At 50.6% G+C, this 22,563-nt stretch overlaps 1 protein-coding gene across 1 annotated transcript in view; it reads right to left on the reverse strand.

The window, feature by feature from the left end:
* Shb (SH2 domain containing adaptor protein B) overlaps nt 1-22,563 on the reverse strand; it is a 109,542-nt gene that overhangs the window by 25,406 nt on the left and 61,573 nt on the right. Inside the window, exon 3 of the mRNA XM_021161323.1 lies at nt 10,508-10,723. Within this exon, the coding sequence (XP_021016982.1) occupies nt 10,508-10,723 (216 nt within the window). The remainder of the gene's footprint in view (nt 1-10,507; nt 10,724-22,563) is intronic.

A 22,563-nucleotide genomic window follows, 5' to 3' on the forward strand; every position in this document is an offset into this window, starting at 1 on the left:
GCAGTAGCGAGAGGGGCTCCCAAAATGCTGATTTTGCTATGGCTTAAGTGTGTCCCCCAAAGTTCCTATGCTGGATGAGTCAATGTTGGGTAGCAGGACGGAGGGGAATTATTTATATTGTGGGCACCTCAAGAATGAATGCTAAATTCTCAAACTAGATCAGCTGCCATGAGCAAGAGGAATGTCCCTAGAGCCCCCAGTTTTTCTCTCCCATAGCTGCCAGGTAACTCTTTCTCTTCCTGTCTCAGGCCCTTCTTCCTTGGCAAGCCCTACTGAGCTCTGTGAGGGGCACACTGCTTCCTGAGTCTGCTCCTCTTTGTTTAGATACTGTGCATGGACAGACACAAGTGAACACACAGCACACTGTTGCATAGTGGGACAGGTCCTCCCATGTAGACCAGAGACTAAGACTGTAGAGCAGCAATTCTTAACCTATGACCCCTTTGGGGCAAGTGACTGTTTCATAGCTGTTGCCTAAGACCATCGGAAACACATGTTTATATTACTATTCATAAGAGTAGCAAAATTACAGTTATGAAGTACCAACAAAATCCTTTTATGGTTGGGGGTCACCACAGCATGAGGAACTGCACTGAGGGTTGCAGCATTAGGAAGTTTGGGGAACCCAAGCTCTGAAAATATGATGCGTGCGTGCATGTGTGTGTGTGTGTGTGCACGCGTGTGCTCATGCCCATGCCTTCGCACGTACCACGTGTGTGCAGACGCCTACAGAAGACAGAAGTGGGTGTTGGATCCACCAAAGCTGGAGTTACAGCTGTGAGCCACCCAGCATGGGTGTTAGAACCAAACTCCAGTCCTCTAGAAGAACAGCCAACCACTGAGCCACCTCCCCAGCCCTGGAACTCAAGCTCTCAGGGACAGACCGCTGTAACACCTGGCTGCCTGCTGAGGCTCAGGGCTTGGCCAGCTCCACTACCCTTCAGAAGCTGCCTCTTCAGGGTGCCTTCTCAGAACTCCCTCGGCCACCCAAGTCACCAGTCTCCTTGCCTGGTCCCATGGGCCACTGAAAATGGACCACAGCTTAGATACCACTTGTCCCACACCTACATAGTACCTGCAAGGTAACAAGCGCCCAACGCATGACTAAATGAAAAAGTAATGTGAGAAAAAAATTGGTTTTCCTATCAGATAAAACCTAAGAATGTCCTGGCAACACTGTAATTCCTTACTGAATTAATTGATACGTCCTCTGGCATGCTTAATACTGCAGCCATATATTTCAGGAAGAGCAGGTGGTGATGAATGACAAGCTTAATTAGGCAAATCATTTCACCTAAAACACAAATATACAAACTCCAAGTGCCACTATTCAACAACCGAGGGGGGGAGGGGGGAGGACTCTGAACAAAAGCTCCGAATACAACTGCTCCCATCCCTTCTAATTAAGTTTCTCTTTAATCTGCAATTTAAAATGGCAATTCTTTTAATTTAGTGATTTTCCTGCAAGAGATAAAGACACAATTTCTCAAAAGGATATCTGCATTCAGAGGAAAAGATGCTGCCCCCGTGAGTTGTTCGAAGAACAGAACGTAATGAGTCCCACTGATAGGCAATTAAAGAGCAAGTTGGGATACTGAGGGAGGGAGAACGTCTCCACTGTGTAGAACAGGGCAGGGAGGGAGCATCTACTTCCATTCCCAGGATGGAGACTAGCCCTGGTGGTGGCACAGCAGTGTCTTCAGGGTCAGCAAGTCTGCACCTTAGCTTGGCGCTAAATGTCTACCCAAGAGTTGAAGCCAGGGGACAGGGCTCACTTTCTCCTGGATTGTCTTGGAAGTTGTGGTCCCCCTCCCACCCCTGCCATATTAGAAACCTGATACTCCTATATACTGAAGTTTGGGCCCTTCTATAACAGAAGAGGTATCTAAGGTACCTGTACCTCGTGAGCGCTGAACTCCACAATACTCCTGCCATGTTTTACCTTTTAGGTATGGGGAAGCAAGGCAAGGTTGAGCCCAGGACTCTGGGACAGCAGGGTCAGGCTCACCCCAATTTGTCTCCTATTTTCATAAGCTGAGGTCTGAGTGGGGAGAAGCTGTGGTCTCCCTCACCTGGCCAGATGTTCCATCTGAATGGCGCTGCATATACAGGCCCCCCAGGGCTGGCATGAATGCGGCCCACAATTCCCTATGAGCTGGCCTCTCTCTATGGCTCTAGTCCTTGGTAGTGTGTCTGCTGCTCCAGGAGCCTTCCAGCGTTCTATGGAGCAGATCCCGGGAAGGTTTTCTTCCTGCCCTCTCCAGTCTCATCTGCTCAATTTACTCTATAGTCTACCCTAGAGAGGATGCTTACAAAATGCCACAGGCTGCTGCAGCTTGCATAAAGCCAATATGCTCCTACAGTGTAATTTCCTTTCTGGTCAGAGCAGGCCACAAACAGCAGCCTCTACAGCAAAACCCTTGACCGCTGCCCCAGCGGCCTGGGTTCAAAGGCAAAACCTCCTTTATAGTCCTCAGGAAGTTGGTGGCAGCTTGACCTCCTTCTTCACCTTATGCTCTACTCACTGAGGCTGGCTGGTTCCTGAATCCATCACCTGCTACCTGTGTTTGGGCCCAGCTCTGTCTCTGCCTAGCCTCTGGAATGTACCTCCTGGAGTAGCTTTGCCCTAGGCCCCCAGGTAGAATTCCTTTGCCTCCTCCAGCCCTAAAGTGCTTTGCCTACCATCCCAGCATCTGCCTGTGCTGGAAAGAATGCAGCAATTTCCACACAACCAGATGGTCTCAGCACAGTCCCTTTTGGCTGTGCATCTATCTGGCTCCAAGGAGTGGCCCCCAGACTGAAGCCTGGCCAGGGAGGAACAGCAGCTCTGCAGCCCAAGGTGACAGTTGGGGACACCTGAATGCCATCCTACTGCGTTATTACTCATCGTGACACCAGAATATTTTTAAACTTCGCCGAACTCAGAGGCCTCATCTGCTAATAACCACCTAAGTAGTGAAGAGCTGTAGAAATGGTTCAGGCGGGAGCTCCGTCTGTGGCAGACCCCCTCTCCACTGTCACAGTCATGAGTGGGGGATGTGCCTTTTCATATAGTCACCCAGATAAGGTAACCTGTATCAGAACTGACTTCAGAATCTCACGAAGTTTCAGCAGGACGGCCATCTGATTCTGCACTGATGTCCAGAACAAGACCTGGTGTACGTACGGGTGACAACCAAAACCTGCTGAATGAGTAAGGCTCTGCAGAGCTCTGCAGGGCTCTGCCTCCATTCACTCCTTGAGAAATGACACCCAAGCTGGACTTTCTCTGCCAGCTCTGTGCTGGGCTTCTAGGGGTTCAGGTCAGGTCTTCAGGCTTGGTGGCAGTGAACACCCTTACGAACCAAACCGTTTTGCCGGTCCCAATCAAGTTACTTTAGAATCCTCTTGGAAGTGGTTTTATTCATTCTTACAGTTTGTACTTCCCACAGGTGGGTGGACACTACAGAAGATCTGGGGAGCACATTTTCCTCTCATCTGTGAGATTGGTGCTGCTATATCCATGTTTTTACAAACCAGGTCTGTATGGCTGTAGAACTTGGCTCAGCTAATGATGCAGGCTGCCGTGCCAGGCTACTGGCTGGGTAGCCTTGGGCCTCCTCAAACCTAGGTTTCCCAGGAGGGGTGGGCACTGCCCTGGTAATCCTGCTTCTTCTTTCTGGCCAGCCTGCAGCCTCTGCTTATTTGTTGTCCCGCACAGGATCGAGCAGCCACTAGCAGAGGCGGTGAGGAGGAGGAGGAGGTAGTGTGCAGGGACTGACAGGGGACTCTAAGCTGCCACAGATCCCTTCAGCCCCTCAATGATAAACCAGGAGTGAGGACCAGCCCTCTCAGGAAACATTATGGGCTGCACGGGAGGGGCTGCGACAGTTATGGGTCTGTGGCTTGTTCACTGATGTCCTACTACTCTGAGAGAGACAGAGGGTGAGCCAACCTGTGCAGGCACCTTTCATGCAGGGCTCTGCATACAATGCCGGATGCCACCGAGAGTCAGGTGGGCATCAGGATGCTGAGGAGGGGAGACTGTACACTGGTTTTGGAGGTGGGGTGGACTACCTACCCCAAGGCAGTTAGCGCGTGTGCGTGACTAAAACTTCCCTTCTGCAGAGGCACACCCTCAGCTGCAGTGTTCCAAACCTGCATATACATGAAGCCACTGACCCTGAGAACCCACACCCCACAGATGCCAAGACGGAGTCCCACAGAGGAAAGGCCCCTCTACTCTCCAGTGCGCCCTCGGCCCTTCTTTTGCAAGGGCCTCACACAGGTTTGCAATTGCAGGATCAAGAAGAGGCCTCTAGGGTACTTCTGCTGTCTCACAGGATGTGTGAAGACAAGAAGAGTGGGGGCTGGTGACTCTGAAAGGCTCAAAGGCAGGCCTTGAGCCTCAATGGTTCCAGAACACCAATTACATGGCTACGCCTAGCCTGGGACGGTGAATACAGGATGGCAGAAGGTGTTCACCTCTGTCCTTTCATCTGTGACTATGCCCCCAGAGAAAACATGGACAGCAGAGCTGAGTGCTGACTGCAGAAGACCTATGAAGCACCGAGGGTTCCACACCTGAGAGTGGCCATCTTTTCCACCACAGCTTATTCCCTAGCTGAGAACTATAGAGCTAGAACCAGGGTCTCCTCAGGCAGAGTCAAGGTCAGCACAGATCTCCTTACAGGGCAACAGATATCAGAGCCCACAGCAGTAACAACAGCCACCACCTACCAGGCACCCACAGCCCCAACTTTAGTGCCTACCTTCATCCTGCAGGTGAGAAGACACAGACGTTTGTCACTGTCAGCAAATGGCAGCTTTGAATCCAGACCCATGGCCCCAGCACCTGATTCCTTCCAGGGCTCAGGGCTGGGCTCACCTGTCACCTGTTACTGGGAATCGCTCAAGGCTGAGGCCCTCTGTGATCTGTAACCTTTTCATCTGCAGACACCCACGAGCCTCCCAGAGCCCGGGGAAAGTGATTACTCCTCCATCTGCTGGTCCTAAGAGCAGGCTCTGCACTGGAGGGAGCGCCCGCCCGCCCACTGCAGCTGCAGACAATGAGGAAGGGAGAGACAAGCCAGTGCTGGCCACAAACACAGCTCTCACAAGGCTCAGGGAAGGGGCTTCCTCCACAGACAGGAAGGATACACTTTCAGTTTCTTAGAGGGAATTCAGACATAGGCAAGAAGGGAGGGGGTCTGGCCAGTGGCCACACGAAAGTGACCTCCCACTGCGGACTCCTTTGGCCTCATGTGGCCAGGAGACAGATGTCCAACACACAAGAGGACAGATGTGAGCACCAAGTACCTGCTGCCACACGGCCACTGGCAGAGCCTAGCCTGGAAGAGAGCGTGGGTAGGACTTGTGTGGCCAGGACTGACTCAGTAACTACAAACTTCCCAGCACGCACTGGGCACCAGGCTTGAAGCTGGGTAAGGACCCATCTGTGCACAGGGCAGGCAGAGCTTTGACCTCATGCGGCTTACAGTCTCCATCCCCATGGAGATCTCTGACCTGCCAAGCAGAAGGGCAAAGCCACTCACTGAATTCCACACAGGAAAAGAAGACATTTGCAGAGACCCTTCTAACAGCACGGAATCGAGCTGATGCTTTCCGTTTCTTTTTCTTAAGAGTAATAAATGAACTCATTAATATGTCAGATAGAAAAACCAGCCAGAGAAACCTGTCCCTCAATAATATTTAGCCAAAGGAGAGAGAGGTCCCTACAGCTCTAACCCTGCCCCCACACTTCCTTTGGTAGACCTGCATGTTAAACATTAATTACGGCTGTTACTCATTACACAGCAAAGAGCTTCCCATACAAACACAATTGTTAATTTCCTCACAGGCCCAAGGCATTCTGGGAGGCCATGAAGGAGTCAGGAGGCATTCTGGAACTCTAGGGAGCCTGTTGTGAGGCAGCACACGGCTGGAGTGTGGAGAGAGCTGTGGCCAGGTCTAAGACTCCCTGTGGGACCCTCTGCAGACTCTGGGTCCCCAAGGAGGCACAAGGAGCAGGAAGTGTGAGCCATGCCCAGAGCGCACAGCACCAGGGTACTAACTTCAAGGTGTCTGCAGCTGTGGGGGCAATGACCAGACCAACGCTAAGGCCAAAGAGCAAGTGGAGCAATTGCTTCCACCTCAGGGATCTCCCAAGCTACCCTGTACCAGGTTCAAATGAGGCCAATGCAACGGTGGTGGGTGGTGAAGGTACTGTGCATCCCGATGGGCCCCAGTTCACTGCTATGGGACTGCAGGTGAGCTGCTGACTGTCTGAGTTTCAGTACAATCATTTATGTTACCACAGTGAAACAACACAAACACACGGCAGGGCTTGACAGGGTTAATTCAAACCAGGTTCGTAAGCACTGCTCAATAAAAGCTGGCTTCCTGTCCATTCCTTCTTCCCCTCTTACCATACTGGGGTTCTTTTAAATAACTCAGCCGACTGAGCTGGCTCGGACGACTCTCACCTGTTAGGAAGCAGCCACACACACACAAGACATCACTTTCCCTTTGTCCTTTCAAAGGCCCTTGATAATGTTGAGGAGTCAAAACTCCTGAGGGGCTACCCATGGGGCACAGCACCAGCACCCCATGAGATTACCATGACAACGGTGCATCTGGCTGTTCCGGAACAGACTACCCACAGAATATGACAGGAGGCTCAGCCCAAATCCGGGAGGCCGAGAGGGGACTGTTGTGTTAGAGGAAGTTTTCTGGAAGGGCTAACACTGGTGTCACCCGAGATCAGCTGTGACACCCTCCCTGGCTCCCTCATCCCCTCACCTGATGCACAGTATGTCATGAGTAACTGGAGGTTTTCCACGTGGAGTCCTCTAGAGAACTGTGACTTCTCATACACACAGTCAGGACTCAGGTGGCCTGCCTGTGGTGGCTTATTTGCAGCTCAAGTTAGGAAGACCAAACAGATCGCTTCTAACACAGGGAGAGGCAGAGGTCGCTTTCTGCCTGGCCTGAGCCTCAGGTGGGATGCGCAGGAGTGAGGGCTGGGTAACAGGGGGGACGGGGACAGGGACAGGGACAGGGACAGGGACAGCAGGGCTGCTTTCCAGACCTCCTGTCCCTGTTTCCCACTGCCAGGCATCATCAGGAATGAGCTTGGTAAACGAGGCCTCCAGGGCTCCGAAGCGCCTCTTCATGCAGTGCTGTTTTTTAAATTAAATTAAACTTTATTTAATTTGGCAAGCCCTTCCAGAACTCCAGTAATAAACCTCACAGGCACAGTCCTTTAGGGCCCACACTGTCTTTTCATCCAGAGATCTCTGCATGAAAATCCATTGGTTTTCCCTGGACTTTTCAAGAAGCTCACGCTACAAGACTTAAGAGAAATCACCACTTTTCGGATGGGAAAACTGAGGCTCAGGGAGGTGAGCAACCTGCCTGAGGTCTAAGCTGATGAGCTGGCAAGCAACAGATAAGACACACTGGCCTAAACTTTCAAAGGCAGAGCAACTTGTCAAGGAGCTGGTATGGGGTACAGACAAGGGCCCCAAGTAAGTGCTGAGTATAAGCCCATCTGAGTCATGTGTCTGTTTTCCATCTCCGCCTCTGGCAGAGCCCAGGGCACCGTAAAGTACCTTGAAGGGAGACAATCCTAAGACAGTGAGTCACAAATGAAATAACCATCTCTCCAGAGTCCCAGCAGGCTCCCTTCTTAGGCGTGCCCACCACGCAGCCGCCGCTGCCACATTCTACACTATCTTTGATAGTGCTTTGATTATCTTTGAGGTGCTTTGATTATTTCTTAGACCCAACTGCAGATATTTCTCTATCTGGGAAGTGAAAGGGCACACACCTCCCACACCCACAGACAGCCCAGCCGGCTCTGTCACAAGGGCTTCTGTGGTTCTCTTCCCCTTTGCTTCTCCAGGACAAGCAGAGTGAGACCAAACAGCATGCAAGGTCCTCATTGTATTAAAAGACTTGAAACCTAGCCTGGAGCCCCCCTAGTCCCTTATCCTGGCATGTGAGGCTGGGGCTACAGCATGTGCAGGTCCCCAAACATAATTTATGTGACACTGTGGAGGCTCAGGCACAGGCTCTGCAGTGAGATTTGGCTTTGCTACTGACCAGGCAGGGGTCCCTCTGTCCCCGTCCCTAAAAGAAGGAAATGAGCCATGCAGAAGGTGGCCATGAGAATACGTAAGACTGTGCACACAGAAGGTGCATACTTGATGCTAGCAATGAGACCATGCTTTCCAGATGGGAGGTTCTGCGAGCTCACTAAAGCTTCACAGGGCTGCTGGGCTCACTTACCAGCAGGGCAGTCAACGTCTCCAGGCAGGTACAATCCCTCCAGAGGTGTGATAGCCACAGGAGTCTGCCATCCAGCCCGATTGCTTCCTCATCCCCATCCTTGGCCTAAGCGTCATGGCCAGCTTCTGTGCAGGACCTGCTCATCCTGCAAGCTGTCCCACCAACCTCACTACCTCAAAACACAGACGGAAAGGAGCACCGAGGGCTCACTAAACAGCTGGTGGGATCCCATCTAACTCCCCCAGTTCTAATCTTTAATGAGATGTATGCTGCAGACTCCTGAGGGACAGGAAGACTCCCAGTCCCTGGGAGCTAGGGTCACCCCATTCTCTCAGAATATTGTCTGCACAGCTACAGAGCCACCCATGGACTCCTCCTGTGGCTTAACTGAGACAGGGACAAGAGGGGAGGAGACAGACAGACAGACAGACAGACACACACACACACACATGGCAGGGAAGCTTGGAGAAAGCATGCTAGGGGCTTGGCTGGAAAGGTCCTGTAGTCAGCAGCTCAGAGCTGAGCGGCATCCTACAGGCTAGAAAACATCTCTGTTCCACAGAGTGGGACCAGCAGCCTCCCTGCCTATACTCACTGGCATGCTGGGGTGCCCAGAACTGCCTACAATCCATGCTCCTGCGGTAGAGTGAGTCTCTGCTCCCCACCTTCCTCACTGCAGCTACAGTGGCCTCCAGAGCTGCGTATTATGTTCTACTGTCAGGTTCCTCCAGAATGCTGGCCACCCTCTGGGTCTACGCTCAGTCTTTCCCCCTTCTAAGCCTTTTGGGAATTTGAAAACTCAGAAAAGGGTCCCTGCCAGTTTTTCCAGGTTGAGCATGCAGAGTCACAAAAACAGAGCAGTGGAGGGAAGACGGGGCAGTTGTGCTCAGCAAACTTCATCTTACACAGCTCTTTCCTAGTGAGCTCCTGAGACCTGAGAAAAACTGGGGTTGTTACAAGACACCACAGCAATGACAGGCCCTAGCAGAGCTGCCAGTCCCTGACACTCCAGGGCCTCGCTGAAGAATGAGTACACACACTTGTACACGCATACCTGTGCATGCACACTGATACAGCATATAACAGCCACTCCGTAGGGAACTGTGCCCTTCATTCCACGCAGCCGCACTTCGGGGCTATCAACTGGAACCATGATGACACTCGGCCACCCAATCAAGGTGCTGCTAAGCACCATCATCCTGAGTGGTAGCCCACTGGCCTCCACCCAGTGCTGCCTGGGCAGAGGAAACAGACTGAAGGCTGGTGCTCACAGCATCCGCCTTCATCCCAGAAAATGAGAAGGCACCCGAAGCTGCTTGGGACAGGCACAGGTCTGCTCTAGAGTAAGACATGTAAAGCCAAGAGACTTGGGAGACAGGCAGGGTAAGAGTCTGAGTGACACCAACAATAACAGAACAGTGACAAGAAGCAGGAGCAGCCTGGGCAGTTGTGGGTCCTGAGATTTACTGCCAACTAGCGCTACCTGAGGCCAACTACATGGACAGTAGTATACCTGTCTCCAGGCATGAGTGGGCAGGTTCCAGATAGACAGACTTCTGAGAGATCATGTCCTACTGCTTAGGTGCTTCTCACTTAAACATCAACACAGATCATGTAGGATCTGGCAGAACATGCTCTGAGTGAGTGTGTGTGTGTGCGCGTGTGTGTGTGCACACGCGCATGCACCAAGGCATATGTGTGGAGATCAGAAGACAGCTTGTAAGAATTCTCTTCTTCCATCACGTGGGTCCCTGCAATTGAGCTGAGGTCAGCAGGCTTGGTGGCCAGTATCTTTACTCACTGACCCAAGGTGCTAGATTTCTGGGCAGCCCACAGGCAATCTAACACTGATGTTCTGAGACCAAGCTGAGGAAGGAGGTGCCAGACTAGCTCTCCCAGACACCATGAGCCCAAGCATGAGTCAGCACCACAGGCAGGTGCTGGGCTTTCCCCTGTCTTATACTGTCTCCTCCTCACAGGGACCCTGAGGGCTATTCAGGACTGAAGGGGACTGCAGAATGCAACTCCATGAGGCCTAAGGGAACCAGCTTTGAAGGTGGTGAGATTGGACTGGGAACTCTCTATGCCAGACTGGAGTTTCTCTCTGGCCTGGCCTCATTTCCCTCAGGAACCCGGATTATCTTTGTGGTGCCATTAAGAAAAAGAACAGCCCAACTCAACTGGTGTTTACCTGGCCAGGCTAGACCCACTTGTCTTCTGTTCACACTGCTCCTACCTGCCAGGGCGGGGATGGTGACCCGGTTCCATTCCCACGGCTGGTCGTACTCATCGGCAGGCCTGTCGTCATCCTGGGGTAGCTTGCTCTCCCGCAGCCGAAGGCTCACAGTGCTCTCTGAGTCTGAGTCCACGCTCTGGCCTTCCGGCTCGTACGGGGTATCGTACAACTGGATGCCTTTGTGTTGTGACCGGACGCTCTCTTGCCTCTGGAATTCTGCAGGCAAAAAGGAGGGAAGGAGACAAGTTGTGGATGTGCAGTTCCCACCAGGGAACAGGTCTGTGGTCAGAACTATCAGCCAGGGAGGAGAGGCCAGCAGTGAGGACGTCTTCCTACTCCTGGCTGCTCTGCATCAAGTGCTTTCTCAGCTCTCTGACTGTAACGGTCAACCTAAGACTAACGTCACTCTCTCACTGTCATCAATCTGTCTTCAGAGACTAGGCTAGCTGTGAGCAGGAAGTGGCATATGTGTTCTGGTTCTGAGCAGCCCTCGTACCTGACCCATCTTACCAACCGATGCCGTCTTTGAATCCCTTTTGCACAGAGCCACATTGGGCCAAGTGACCCTCCTGTTTCCACCTGGCTCAGAGATTAACTTTAAAGAGCCAACATACAAAGACTCTCCTGGAGAGGTCCTGCCAGGCTACTCTTCAACCCTGTGAAGCTGAATGATGCTTCCCGGTTCTCCCACAGCCCAGAGCCCACTCACCCACGAGAGTATAACATGCCAGGGATTTGGAGCTGGGGGAAGAGGAGTTGGCTTCTTTTAGGAAGGATGGCATCCCTGACAGCAGACCACACCTACATCACCATGACAGTGACTTGAGGGTAGGGAAGCCAGGCACAGGGGCTGGGGAGGGGCAGAACAGAGCAGAGAGCTAGCACTGGAGCTGACAGCTCTGGCAAGTGGAAGCAGAGGGAAATGGGTTCTCCTGTGGCTCACCAGTGTGAGCCAAGGCCCCATCACATACAGAATAAGCTCACAGCTTGCTTGCCTTTCTTTTCCAGGGTCTCACAATGCAGCCCATGGAGCATCCATGTGATCCAGACTAGCTTTGAACTCAAGAACTGTATTAAAGGGTCCCGACTCCTCTGCCTCAACCTCCCCAGGGCTAGGATTACAGGCAAGGGTCACACACTCGTAGGTAACAACTGTCCGTTCTCTTGTACAGACAAAACCAGCATCCATCTCTAAAACTCTCTCATCTTCTCAAACTAAAACTCTATACTTGTTAGACACTGGCTCCCCACCTCTTAGAAAAGTCCCTACCATACCCGTCTCCTCTTTCCCTTTCTCCTTCCCCTCTCTCTGAGTCTGACTACTCTGGCCAGCACTTTCCATAAGTAATCCACCATCTGTCCTGCGGCTGGCTTGCTGCACACGCTGTTGTGTTTCCAGAGTGGGATCCCGTGGCAGAACTTCACGTGTTTTCAGGCTGAGTAATGTTTTGTGAGGCAGACATTCCCCTCATGCTGAGGTCCGGGTTCAAGGAGGGAGTGGCAGTAGGCTGCCTACAAAGGGGTGTGGGTGGAGGCAGGGATGTGTTAAGGTAGGTATGAAGCATGCGCCAAACCGGAGACTGTCTTTCAGATCAGTTGCTATACACAAGTGAGTGGCAGTGCCTTCCCAAGCAGAGCCGCTTCAGATCTCTGCTTTGCAAGCCAAGACCCCTCACCCAGACCACGAAGCCCCTCGCTCGATGCCCTGATGAAACAGGCCAATGACCGCACCGCTCTTCAGTACTGGTCAGCCCGTATGCCAGCACTTCCCCAAGTCCCATCCCGACTTCCTGGCTCTGGCTCTTTCCAGAACCATTAAGTATTTGTTGTTAAACTCTTTTAAAAAGGAAGTTTTGGTAAACATTCTGAAGTCATTATCTCGCCAAAATAACAGCTACTAAGCAGAGCAAAACTGAGTGAGAACCAAACCCACTAGGCCGATGCCACTCTAGTGCCGTGCCGAGCAAGCACGAGGTTAAGGAGAAGGGGGATTTTTAAGTGTAGGAAGGAGTAGGCACCAAGTACTAAAGAGAAAATGTTCACTCTCAAGAAGGGAGAGAATGAGCAGGGACCCTCGAACTGTGGTTTGTAAGCCATGTGAAGTTACCTCCCAGGAGAAGTCCCCACACTTCGGTAAAGTGTGGCTTTCACTGGGTTCCGTGGGACTGTTAGGATCTGAGCTCTACGCTTTCCTTTTTCACACACAAAAAAGGGAGGGCTCCAACTGTAGAGCACTACACAGGACTCTGTAAATTACTTCAGGGATCTACTACCTAGGCCGCCCCTGCTCTGCAGAGGTCCTTGACATCTCCCTGTTGGTTCCAAGGAAGGTGAAGCCTGGGCACACTCTGGTGCAGCTGATAAAGCTGGCCTGGGAAGACCGCCCCTTCCTTGACTCACACCACCCTAGGACAGTGGTCCTCACCCTTCCTAATGCTTTGACCCGACACAGTTCCTCATGCTGTCGTGACCCCACCATAAAACTTTCACTGCTACTTTGTAACTATTAGTTTGTTTTTTTAAAAAAATTAATCATATTATAAAATTTCAATTTCTGCTGGTCTTAGGCAACCCCTATGAACAAGTCATTCCACCCCACAGGGGTCACGATGCACAGGTTGAGAGCTGTTGCTAAGCAGCTCCTTAGGCAGTACCTTGCTCCTCCGCCCAGAAACTACTGCAGACATTCAAGTAAATTGGGGGAGGGAGGGAGAACAAAAAAGACAGCCAGACACCACTCTGTACCCCAAATTCCTGTCAATTTGTTAAAATCCCAGCCTCCAGTGATGGACGTGCCTGGCAAAGCCACTGTATATAGTTTAGAGAAGAAACAGGCACACTATATAACACCAGTCGAAAGGAAGATGTGCCAAGGACACAATGGCCATTCGATCAGAGGGGCTCGTGGGGCACATCTACTCCTTACCAAAGCTAGGTTCGTAATGGCAGCTAGGGCTGATGGGATGCCGTTTTGTTCACTGAAACCACATTCCCTCTGTATGACAGGATGGGTTCATATTTTCATTAGGGCTCAACAATAGGGAATGGTTAAGTAAATCAAGCCATGTTAACTGGATGGAATATTAAGCAATCATTAAAATGATTTAATAGGAAGCAAATGCAGCTACATGGGAACAGAGAAGCCAGCTTGTGTTGAGCTACAGAAATGTTTGTGTACTGAGAACTTCCTAAACAATTCCTGGGGGCTGGAGAGATGGCTCAGCGATTAAGAACACTGACTGCTCTTCCAAAGGCCTTGAGTTCAAATCCCAGCAACCACATGGTGGCTCACAACCAAATGTAATGAGATCTGACTCCCTATTCTGGAGTATCTGAAGACAGCTACAGTCTTACATATAACAAACAAACAAACAAACAAACAAATCCTGGCAAAGTGGACAACCGGAACACCCGCAGGGAATTCCGCACCCTGCTTGGGATTTACTCAAAACAGCTCAGTACATTTTGACCATAACACCTAAACTGAGATGACAGCAATGTCTCAATACAGACACGGGAATAAAGAGCTGAAACCGGGAAGAGACCACTGCTTAATTAGTTTTCAAAGTTGTTGTGAACAGCAAAGTGTAATTAAGACACACTTGAAAGCTACAGTGTGTGTTCTGTGTCAGCAGCAGCCACCAGCCCAGCCCCTGGAATAGGCCCGTTGGGAGCAGTCCTTCTGAGAGGCTGCCAAGAGTGCAAGTCATGGGTCACCACACCAGGCCACCTGGCAGGACATTGTGTTTCCTGCCTAATGATCGTGGCACATCCCCCTTATTAGCCAGGACCGTTGGTGACAGTCCCCAGAAAGATCTAGTAAGAGAGTCGGTGCCCATATGTTCTAAGCCACAAGTTATCTGACAACACATCCACTCCTTCAAAGGAAATGATCTTCGATGCTGGGTGGCAGGCTGTGATTTCACGCCTTGTCGGCAGCAAGCAGAAATGTTACACTGACAGCGTGGGGATCTCTCTTGACCTCTGGAGTAGAAAGGTTTTCAAGTAGAACCAGGGGAAAAAAATACCCAAAAAACAAAATAGAAACAAAACCCAACAGATCCTACATTCCAGAGGATGTTAGACCTGGAAGAGACCCTAAGATAATTTACCTGCGGAGTTTACCAAGAGGGCTGGAATCATGACAGGAAGGGAGAGGGCAACCAGGTCAGGCTGAGCTTGCTGCAAGCCAGAAGCCCCTTGGAATGGATGTGCTGAGAGTCAGACCTGAGAGCTGATGAAAAACAAGCTACACCTTGCCCTGCACTTAGCAACTCTGCTTCCCCCTTTAAAACAAGAGCACATAGGCCAGAAGGTAGGGAGCACGCCTTTAATCCCAGCATCTGGGAGGCAGAGGCAGTGAATCTCTGCGAGTAGGAGGCCAGCCTGGTCTACAGAATGGAATGCACTCCAGAACAGCCAGAGCTACATAGGAAAACACTGCCTCCATAAAAACAAAACAAGCAAAATGATAACAAAAACAAAAAACAAAGAATTATGTTTTAAACCAGTTTTAGGTTTTCACAAAACTGACCAGAAGACGGAGGAATGTCCCACGTATCCTGTGCCCCTAGTCACACAGCCTTCTCCATTGTCATCAGCACACTCCACACCACAGCAGCTTGCTACAGCTGATGGGTCTACATGGATGGCACATGGTTATCAGGCACAGTGCACACTCTGAGGGTTCCCTCCTGGTGGCAGAACTGTGGGTTTACACAGACATATAATGGTATCACTGCGGTACAGGTGACATTTCCACGATACTGAATTATCTTCCCTCTGCCTGGTCTCGGCGCTTCCCCCAACTTCTCGCAATCTCCTATCTTTCCCTGTCTCCATAATTTTACCAATTCCAAAATGACACACGGCAAAATCAGGCAGTATGCAGACTCCTCAGATTAGCTTCTTTCTCTAAAACACATTTTAATTTCCTTTATATTCCCCCTGCCCCGATAGTTTAATAACAGCTCACATGTCTTTTTTTAAAGAGATTCCGAGAGAAGGAACACATAAGCATGATTGCCTGTGGAGGTCTGATCCACAGGGCCCAGATCCCCTGGAGCTGGAGTGGAATTGCAGGCAGTTGTGAGCTGTCTGACATGGGTACTGGGAACTAAGCTCAGGTCCTCTGCAAGAGCAGCAAGTGCTTGTAGCTGCTGAGTCTTCTCTCCAGCCCTCTCATGCAGAGTTACTACTCAAGGCTATCTTGCCTGCTTCTGGACTCTGGCAATTATAAATCAAGTCGGAAATACCCTTGTGCTACCTCTTGGGGTAAGTACTGGGTATATGACTGTGTAAGAGATTGTTTATTTTTGGGGAAAACTGCCAAAGTGTCTTCCAAAGTAGCTAGACCATTTTATACTTTCAAACTTCTTCTTATTTGCTTGGGTGTTCTGAAGGGCTAAGGAAGCCCAGGCCATAAGAGACAACCAAAGATGGGAGGGGGAAGACAAGAGGGAAGAAGGCAGGACCAGGACTGGCCAAGCTAGGTGCTTCCTAGAAAATGAGCATTAATCTGATGTGTAAACTCAGCCTCTGCTCCCTTAGGCAGTGAGCAAATACCCTCATCTTTTATAGATCTGATTTTGAGTATAGTCTTGGCACATACATTTTTTTCTTTCTAATACAGGCAGCGTTCAATGTGTATCTTGTTTGTTTGTTTGTTTAGTTGGTTGGTTTTTTTCAAGACAGGGTTTCTCTGTGTAGCCCTGGCTGTCCTGGAACTCACTCTGTAGACCAGGCTGGCCTCGAACTCAGAAATCCGCCTGCCTCTGCCTCCCAAGTGCTGGAATTAAAGGCGGGCATACCACGCCCAGCTCAATGTGTATCTTAAATAGACATATCTAAGTAAAACAAAACAAAAACTCTATACAATACAGTTTGTAAAAAGTTATAAGAAGACTAGAATAAAATAAGGTTTTTGGTGGAGGACAAGGTCTATGTAGCTCTGGCAGGCCTGGATCTCAGAGATCCGCACACTTCTGCCTCCCTAGTGCTGGGGTTAAGGGCGTGTGCACCATCACACCAGGCCTAAAATCTTACCTTTTCCCTACTCTTCAGGGATCTTTTCCCTTCAAGATCTTAAGTAGCTTCATTTTTGAGCTCCCATCTCAGGTGTACCCACTTCTCCAACACCCACCTGTCCTCAGTGTCACACTCAGTCTCTTGACACTGAGGCTGCCCTTTGATCTCACGGCTTCAGTGATCCGCTTTGCTGCAACTGGACAGGTCGGTCCCACCACAGAACCTTTAAAGAAGAGCCTCAAAACCAACCCCTGAATCAGTTTCTGTTTCTGACTCCAAACTTCCAATTTCAGCTGCTAATTTGGCATTCTGAGGACCCCACCCCCAACCCGACCCGACCCATGCAGGAGCCAAGCTCTGTGACGCTGCAGTGAGTGGCGCGAGGTCCCGGTCATCACAGTGCACACACGGGGAGGCTGGGGCCTGGAGAAGCAGGAAAGAGGCCCGAAGACCCCATAACTAACTCCTGGACCAGGATCCCCCCCTTCGGCCCCCCAGATGCTTTCTGACATCTCTTTCATCAGCCTGTCTTGTTCTAATCTCCGGGAAGCAGGGCAGACCTCTGAGGTGCTAAAAGCACATCGTGCACCCCAACCAAGTGAACTCCATGGGAGTGGCAGGCGGCTGCTTCTAATTAGACACACAGCTGAAACCTGGCCTGGTGCCAGGGTACCACATCAAAGGGGCAGAAGGCTTCCTCGTCTGAGCTGTGTAACACCTGTCAGAGAAAGACCCTCCCACTACCTGAGGCCGCACTTGCCCAGGCATTTAGAGTTCAGGTGCTCCTTGAAGGCTGCCGGTGAGCAGCCTGCCTCTTTTGGGTTGAGGTCTGATAGGGCAGGCCAGCTCAGAGACAAAACCTGGAGACAATCTAACCGTGCACACAAGTCCCTTGCCCTCTCCTTTATTGCGTTCCATTTCCAGAGCTGTACAGAGGCAGGAAGCTGACAACGAGTTAGGCTGCTTTTGGCATCTCCTTCATAGGTGTGCACAGAAACACACAAGCAGCAGAGGCTGGACTTTGCAAAGCAGGGGCGTGAACCCACACAATGATCTCGGCAGTCAGCAAGCCTGCACTTGCTCTTTCCTGTTCATCCCAGGGGAGACAAAACAGCCCAATCTGAAGCCAGCAGGGGGTCCACTGTGCAGGCCATTCCTTGGTTATGTCCGGTGACAGGGTCTTCTGGCCTCTCTAGAGAGGGCCTGGAAGACCAGAGCTTCGGTACCAACATGGCTCCCTTGTGATTTACAAGTCCACATGAGCCTCGCCATAGAGCTCCTGAGGTGTCCTGTGTCACTTCTGCTGTGTCCTCGAGCCTAGTCTATTGCTCTGCATCTTCTAGTGGCTGCCTTTATGTGTGGAGGCCTATGGTAGAGATACAATGGGGCAAGGGGCCACCAGGAACGGGTTTCCTTCTAAAGGAAACAATGGCATTTTGGTTTTTTTCTTTTTTCAAGATTTTTGTGTGTATGCATGCATGTATAAGTGTATGTGCACGTGTGTGCGTGGACGTGTGTGTGTGGGTGTGTGTGCGCGCGCGTGCGCGCGAGAGCACGCATATAAAGGCACTTGTACTAAAAGAGGCTGCTGACTCCCTCTTGTACACACACCCTTTGTACACCCTCCACCACCTGTACCAAAAGAGGGTGTTGGAGACCTTAGGGAACTCATGGCTCAGCAGGAGAATCAAGACAACTCCTATTGGCTATTCCTGGTTGTCAACTTGACTACATCTGGAATGAACTACAATCCAGAAATGGAAGGCACAGCTGTGATCCAGAACTTGAGGCTGGAAGAAGACACAGGCTTCTGACCAGGATCTTGAGGCATAGTGGTCATGAAAAACTTAGACCCAAGCCAAGGTCATGCATGCCTTTAATCCCAGGAGACTGAGGCAAGCAGATCTCTAAGTTCAAAGCCAACCTGGAACAAAGCAAGTTCTAGGCCACACCTTCTTGCTGGAGACCTACATAAGGACACTAGAAGGAGGAAAACTCACTCTTCTTCGCCTGCTTGCACTTCCTTGCCAGCACAACTGTTGGAACCTACTTCTACAGAAGACCAGCTGAAACAATTAGCCTCGTCGAACTGAATTAACTACTAGATTTTTAGACTTCCTATCCATAGCTGTCCATTGTTGGACGACAGACTGTAAGTCATTACAATAAATTCCCTTAATATCTAGAGACATTTCATAAGTTATGTGACTCTAGAGAACCCTGACATCCATCTACCATTGATTTTATTGAATTATTTGCGTCCAGGCACTATCCTGGTAGTTGGGTGAGTGTTCCTTATCCCAGTGTATTGGGATAGAGTAATACATGTCCAAATCCAAAAACTCAAAGTCTAAAACCTTTTGAGCGCTGACATGACTCCACAGCAGGCCCCATGTTACAGGCTACAGCCAAAATGCAGACACACTGAAGTCCAAATACAGCTATTTTTAAGTTATTGCCAATAGATGTGTATAACATACGCAACTTTCACGTTTACACTTGGGGCCCAATACATGGGAATATTCCCCAAATCCAGAAAACATCAGCCTCAGATCAACCTTGAGAGGGTGGGCTAGGCATTCCCGGGCTCGCATGCTGCAGAAAGAGGCCAGGGCCCAGCAGGGACCCATCAGTCTCTGCCAGTAGAGGCAGACCTAAGTCTACCAGGACAGTCCTGCTGCAGAGCACCTGTGCCCCTTTGGGGCACTCTTCCAGTCTACTGAGCACAAAGTCTGGCTTCCAGAGGGACCCAAGGCCACTTTCTAATGTGATAAAGCCGGAGGGATGGGCTTTAAGGCTAGACCAGTCAGAGCTACAGCCCTCACCCTTACGAAGCAGGTCCTCACATGTCCTCAAAGAGGCTCAGAGCCAGCTTTAGAAGAGCTACGGGACCATCCTGAGCTGACAAGGAGTCTATAGCTCACTGTTGTAGGGTAGGGTGTAGAGGACAACATACAATTATACAGTGATGCCACTATCGGGTGCCAGGTCTGTTGATCGCAGTACATCCAGTTTCTCTTAATTTTGACAACTAGGAGGTAGTGATTCACAGACCTGCCCATTTTACCATTGCCACCGAGTGAGGGTAGGTAGAGGCAGCCTGGCTCCAGAGCTCATGTTCCCAACCCTTGGTCATCTATACCAGAAGGCAGTGTGTCCCCTCCACCTCCCCGAATTCCACCAGGGGCAGAAAGAGCATGAACCGAAGTCAGCAGGAGCCACAAGCCCTGGAAGGACCAGGTCCTGCCCAGCGGAAGGACCAGACACACTAGCTTCCTGACTCTGGCTGACAGTCTATCAATCAGAATGACAGGATGTCCCAATGGGCCCCGCCCAAGCCCAAGGCTTGAGGACGATCTGGCAAAGCCGTGTGGGGGTGCCTACAGGCATCATTAGGATCAGCCTTCGAGGAAAGCAAAGACAGTGTCATGAGGCAGACTTGTCTACCAGGGAGCCATTCAGCACACTCTAGATGCCACAAAGGCAGCCAGCGCATGTGCCGGTCCTCAGTCCTGCAGCCCAAAGCTGGCAACTACAAACCAACAGCAGGCACAGAGGCCTCCTTCCAGAGCTGCCAAGATCCTCTTCTGGCTGCTGGTCCTAGTCACCTAACCGAGGCACGCTGCCAGGCTTCCCAGGCACACTGGTCAAACCTCAACTGTCCTTGGGCTCCTTACAGGGTCACTGTCTCATGCTGAGGGAAAGTGGCTGGCTTCATGCCCTATGCCCAGTACAGCTGTCCGGTGGAAGCGACCTGGTGAGACCTGGCAAGAACTCTGCCTAGCCTTCCTCATGAAAGAAGAAGTAATTCCTCCTGGGACTGACAGACAACCCCAGCCTTCTTACAGCAATGGGGCTGCTGGCCCAGGACCAGCTTGGCCCTCTGCTTGCCAGTCCTTTGGAGCTGAGATTCCTCTTAGGTGAGGGAAGAGGGTGAAGATGATGATGTTTCTCACTTTGGAGTCCCTCAGCCTGGTTTCTCAGGGTACCCTGGAGGCTCACATAGCACTTTCTGTTCTACAGCTGTGGCTTCAGCCCAGAAGACCACCGGCTTACCCAGTCAGGATGCTCACCTAGCTCAAGAATGATGGCCAGCCAAAGTCCAACCCAAACTTAGCAAAATAACAGGCTGTAGAGAGTCGCTTGTTGTCCCCAACATTCCTCAGCTCAGAACATCCTCTGCACTGCTGGGCTCTTACAGCCACCAACCGCAGAATGGCCCACCATGGGCATTTAGTGGGTGAGGTCAGCTTACTGTCCCTTTCCTCAGCTCTTTCAGCTCTGCGGTTACCTCTTCCCAGAGTCACACAGCACAACAGACCCAGTGATGAGAGAGGGAATCGACATGAGGACTGGAGAGCCAGCAACCGCAAAGCTTCCATTGACCAGGTTGGTTTCCAATGGGCTGGGCCCCCTTCCACCAACAGCTCACACAGACCACTCCGTGCACAGCCATCCTAAGGACTATGTGGGGAAAAGCACTAGGCAGAAATGAAGCAGAAGAAACCAAATGGTGGCCCCACCTTGGGGTCCTGACAAGGGATCCTGCAGAGACCTAACACTGAGAAGTATCATCCATTTCTGGAATCCAAAGCAGAGGCCCTAGGAGACAGCAAGCAGGGACAGCCTTCTTGTCCCCCCACTTTCGATTCACTGTTTGGAGTGACCCCGCCTGAAATGACCTGACCCTGGGGCCAAGGGCAAATTTCTGCTTAGTTTTGGACAGAGAAGTGAACCCTGTGAGCTACAGACACTGAGGGATTCAAAGATGAATCTGAAAAAGGCAGTGGAGTCTCTCTGCTCCACCCATGGGGGGCCTTGAGACTGCTGACACCTACCCCCTTCTGCTTCGGAGGGCTGGGTTCAAGTCTAATCCATCTTGATATACCCCTGAGATTCCTAACCCAGAAATCCTGCTCTGCAGATGCTCCAGAACTACAAACTGAGGGAACAACATAAACAAACAAGTCTGCTACAAATTCAGAATTTAGCACAGAGAAAAGATATTTTTAAGATACTTGTCTAGAAAAGAAATAGGACTACCAGACTGCTGGAGGGAACATAAACAAAAGATGGCCTTTTTCAGAGGTGAGCTTGGTAGATTTAACAAGCACTCAACACCACATGGCCTGGAGTTTCTTTCTAAAAATACCTACACCCATAGGCAGAAATAAATGGACTTGGATGTTCACTGTGAACAGAATGACAAAAAGCACTGCGCTCCAGTCACCTGATAGAGTCATCTACAGGAGCTAATGACCCCAGACAAGATCTGTGACCAGCCAGCATGTCTGTAGAAAAGAATGTGTTTGCACACGTGAGTATGTGCAGATGCCTGTTATAAGCAAGTGAGGAAACGCTGAAAGAATGTGTGAACTGGGCCAGTGAGGTTCAACAAAAGAGGACCGCCTCCAAGACTGACAACCCGGGTTTGAATCCCAGGACCCAGGAAGTAGGAGAGAATCTCCTGCAGGTCATCCTCTGACCTGCAAATGTGCACATCCACGCTCACACACTCTCTCTCTCTTTCTCTCTCTCTCTCTCTCACACACACACACACACACACACCATATATACACATGTATGTACACAAAGACATGCACCAAACACTCACGTACAAAGACATACACACATATACAAATAAACAATCTCTAAAAATAAAAAGAATAGATTTTAGAGGAGACACAGACCACTGAACTGGGCGATGACAAAGAGCACTCACTATGCAAGTGTAAGGACTGAGTTACAGCCCTCAGCACCCACATGAAAACTGTGCTTGTAACTCTGGCATTAGGGGGCAGAGGAAGATGGGTCCGAGCTTGCTGACAGCCCTCCCAGTCTCCAGACTGAGTTTCGGTGGCAGGCCCTGTCTCCAAGGAATAAAGTAGAAGATAACTGGGATCCTCCTCTGCCCTCTTCCTGTTTCAAAGGCATGCATACACCATGCACAAAAAGAACATATGATCACTAGCTATCCTTGTCCCAGAAAAAAAAAAAAAAACAGTTTTTATTTTTCACTATATGTTTGA

Source organism: Mus caroli, chromosome 4, assembly GCF_900094665.2.
Source record: "Mus caroli chromosome 4, CAROLI_EIJ_v1.1, whole genome shotgun sequence".
Classification (NCBI taxonomy): Eukaryota; Metazoa; Chordata; class Mammalia; order Rodentia; family Muridae; genus Mus; species Mus caroli.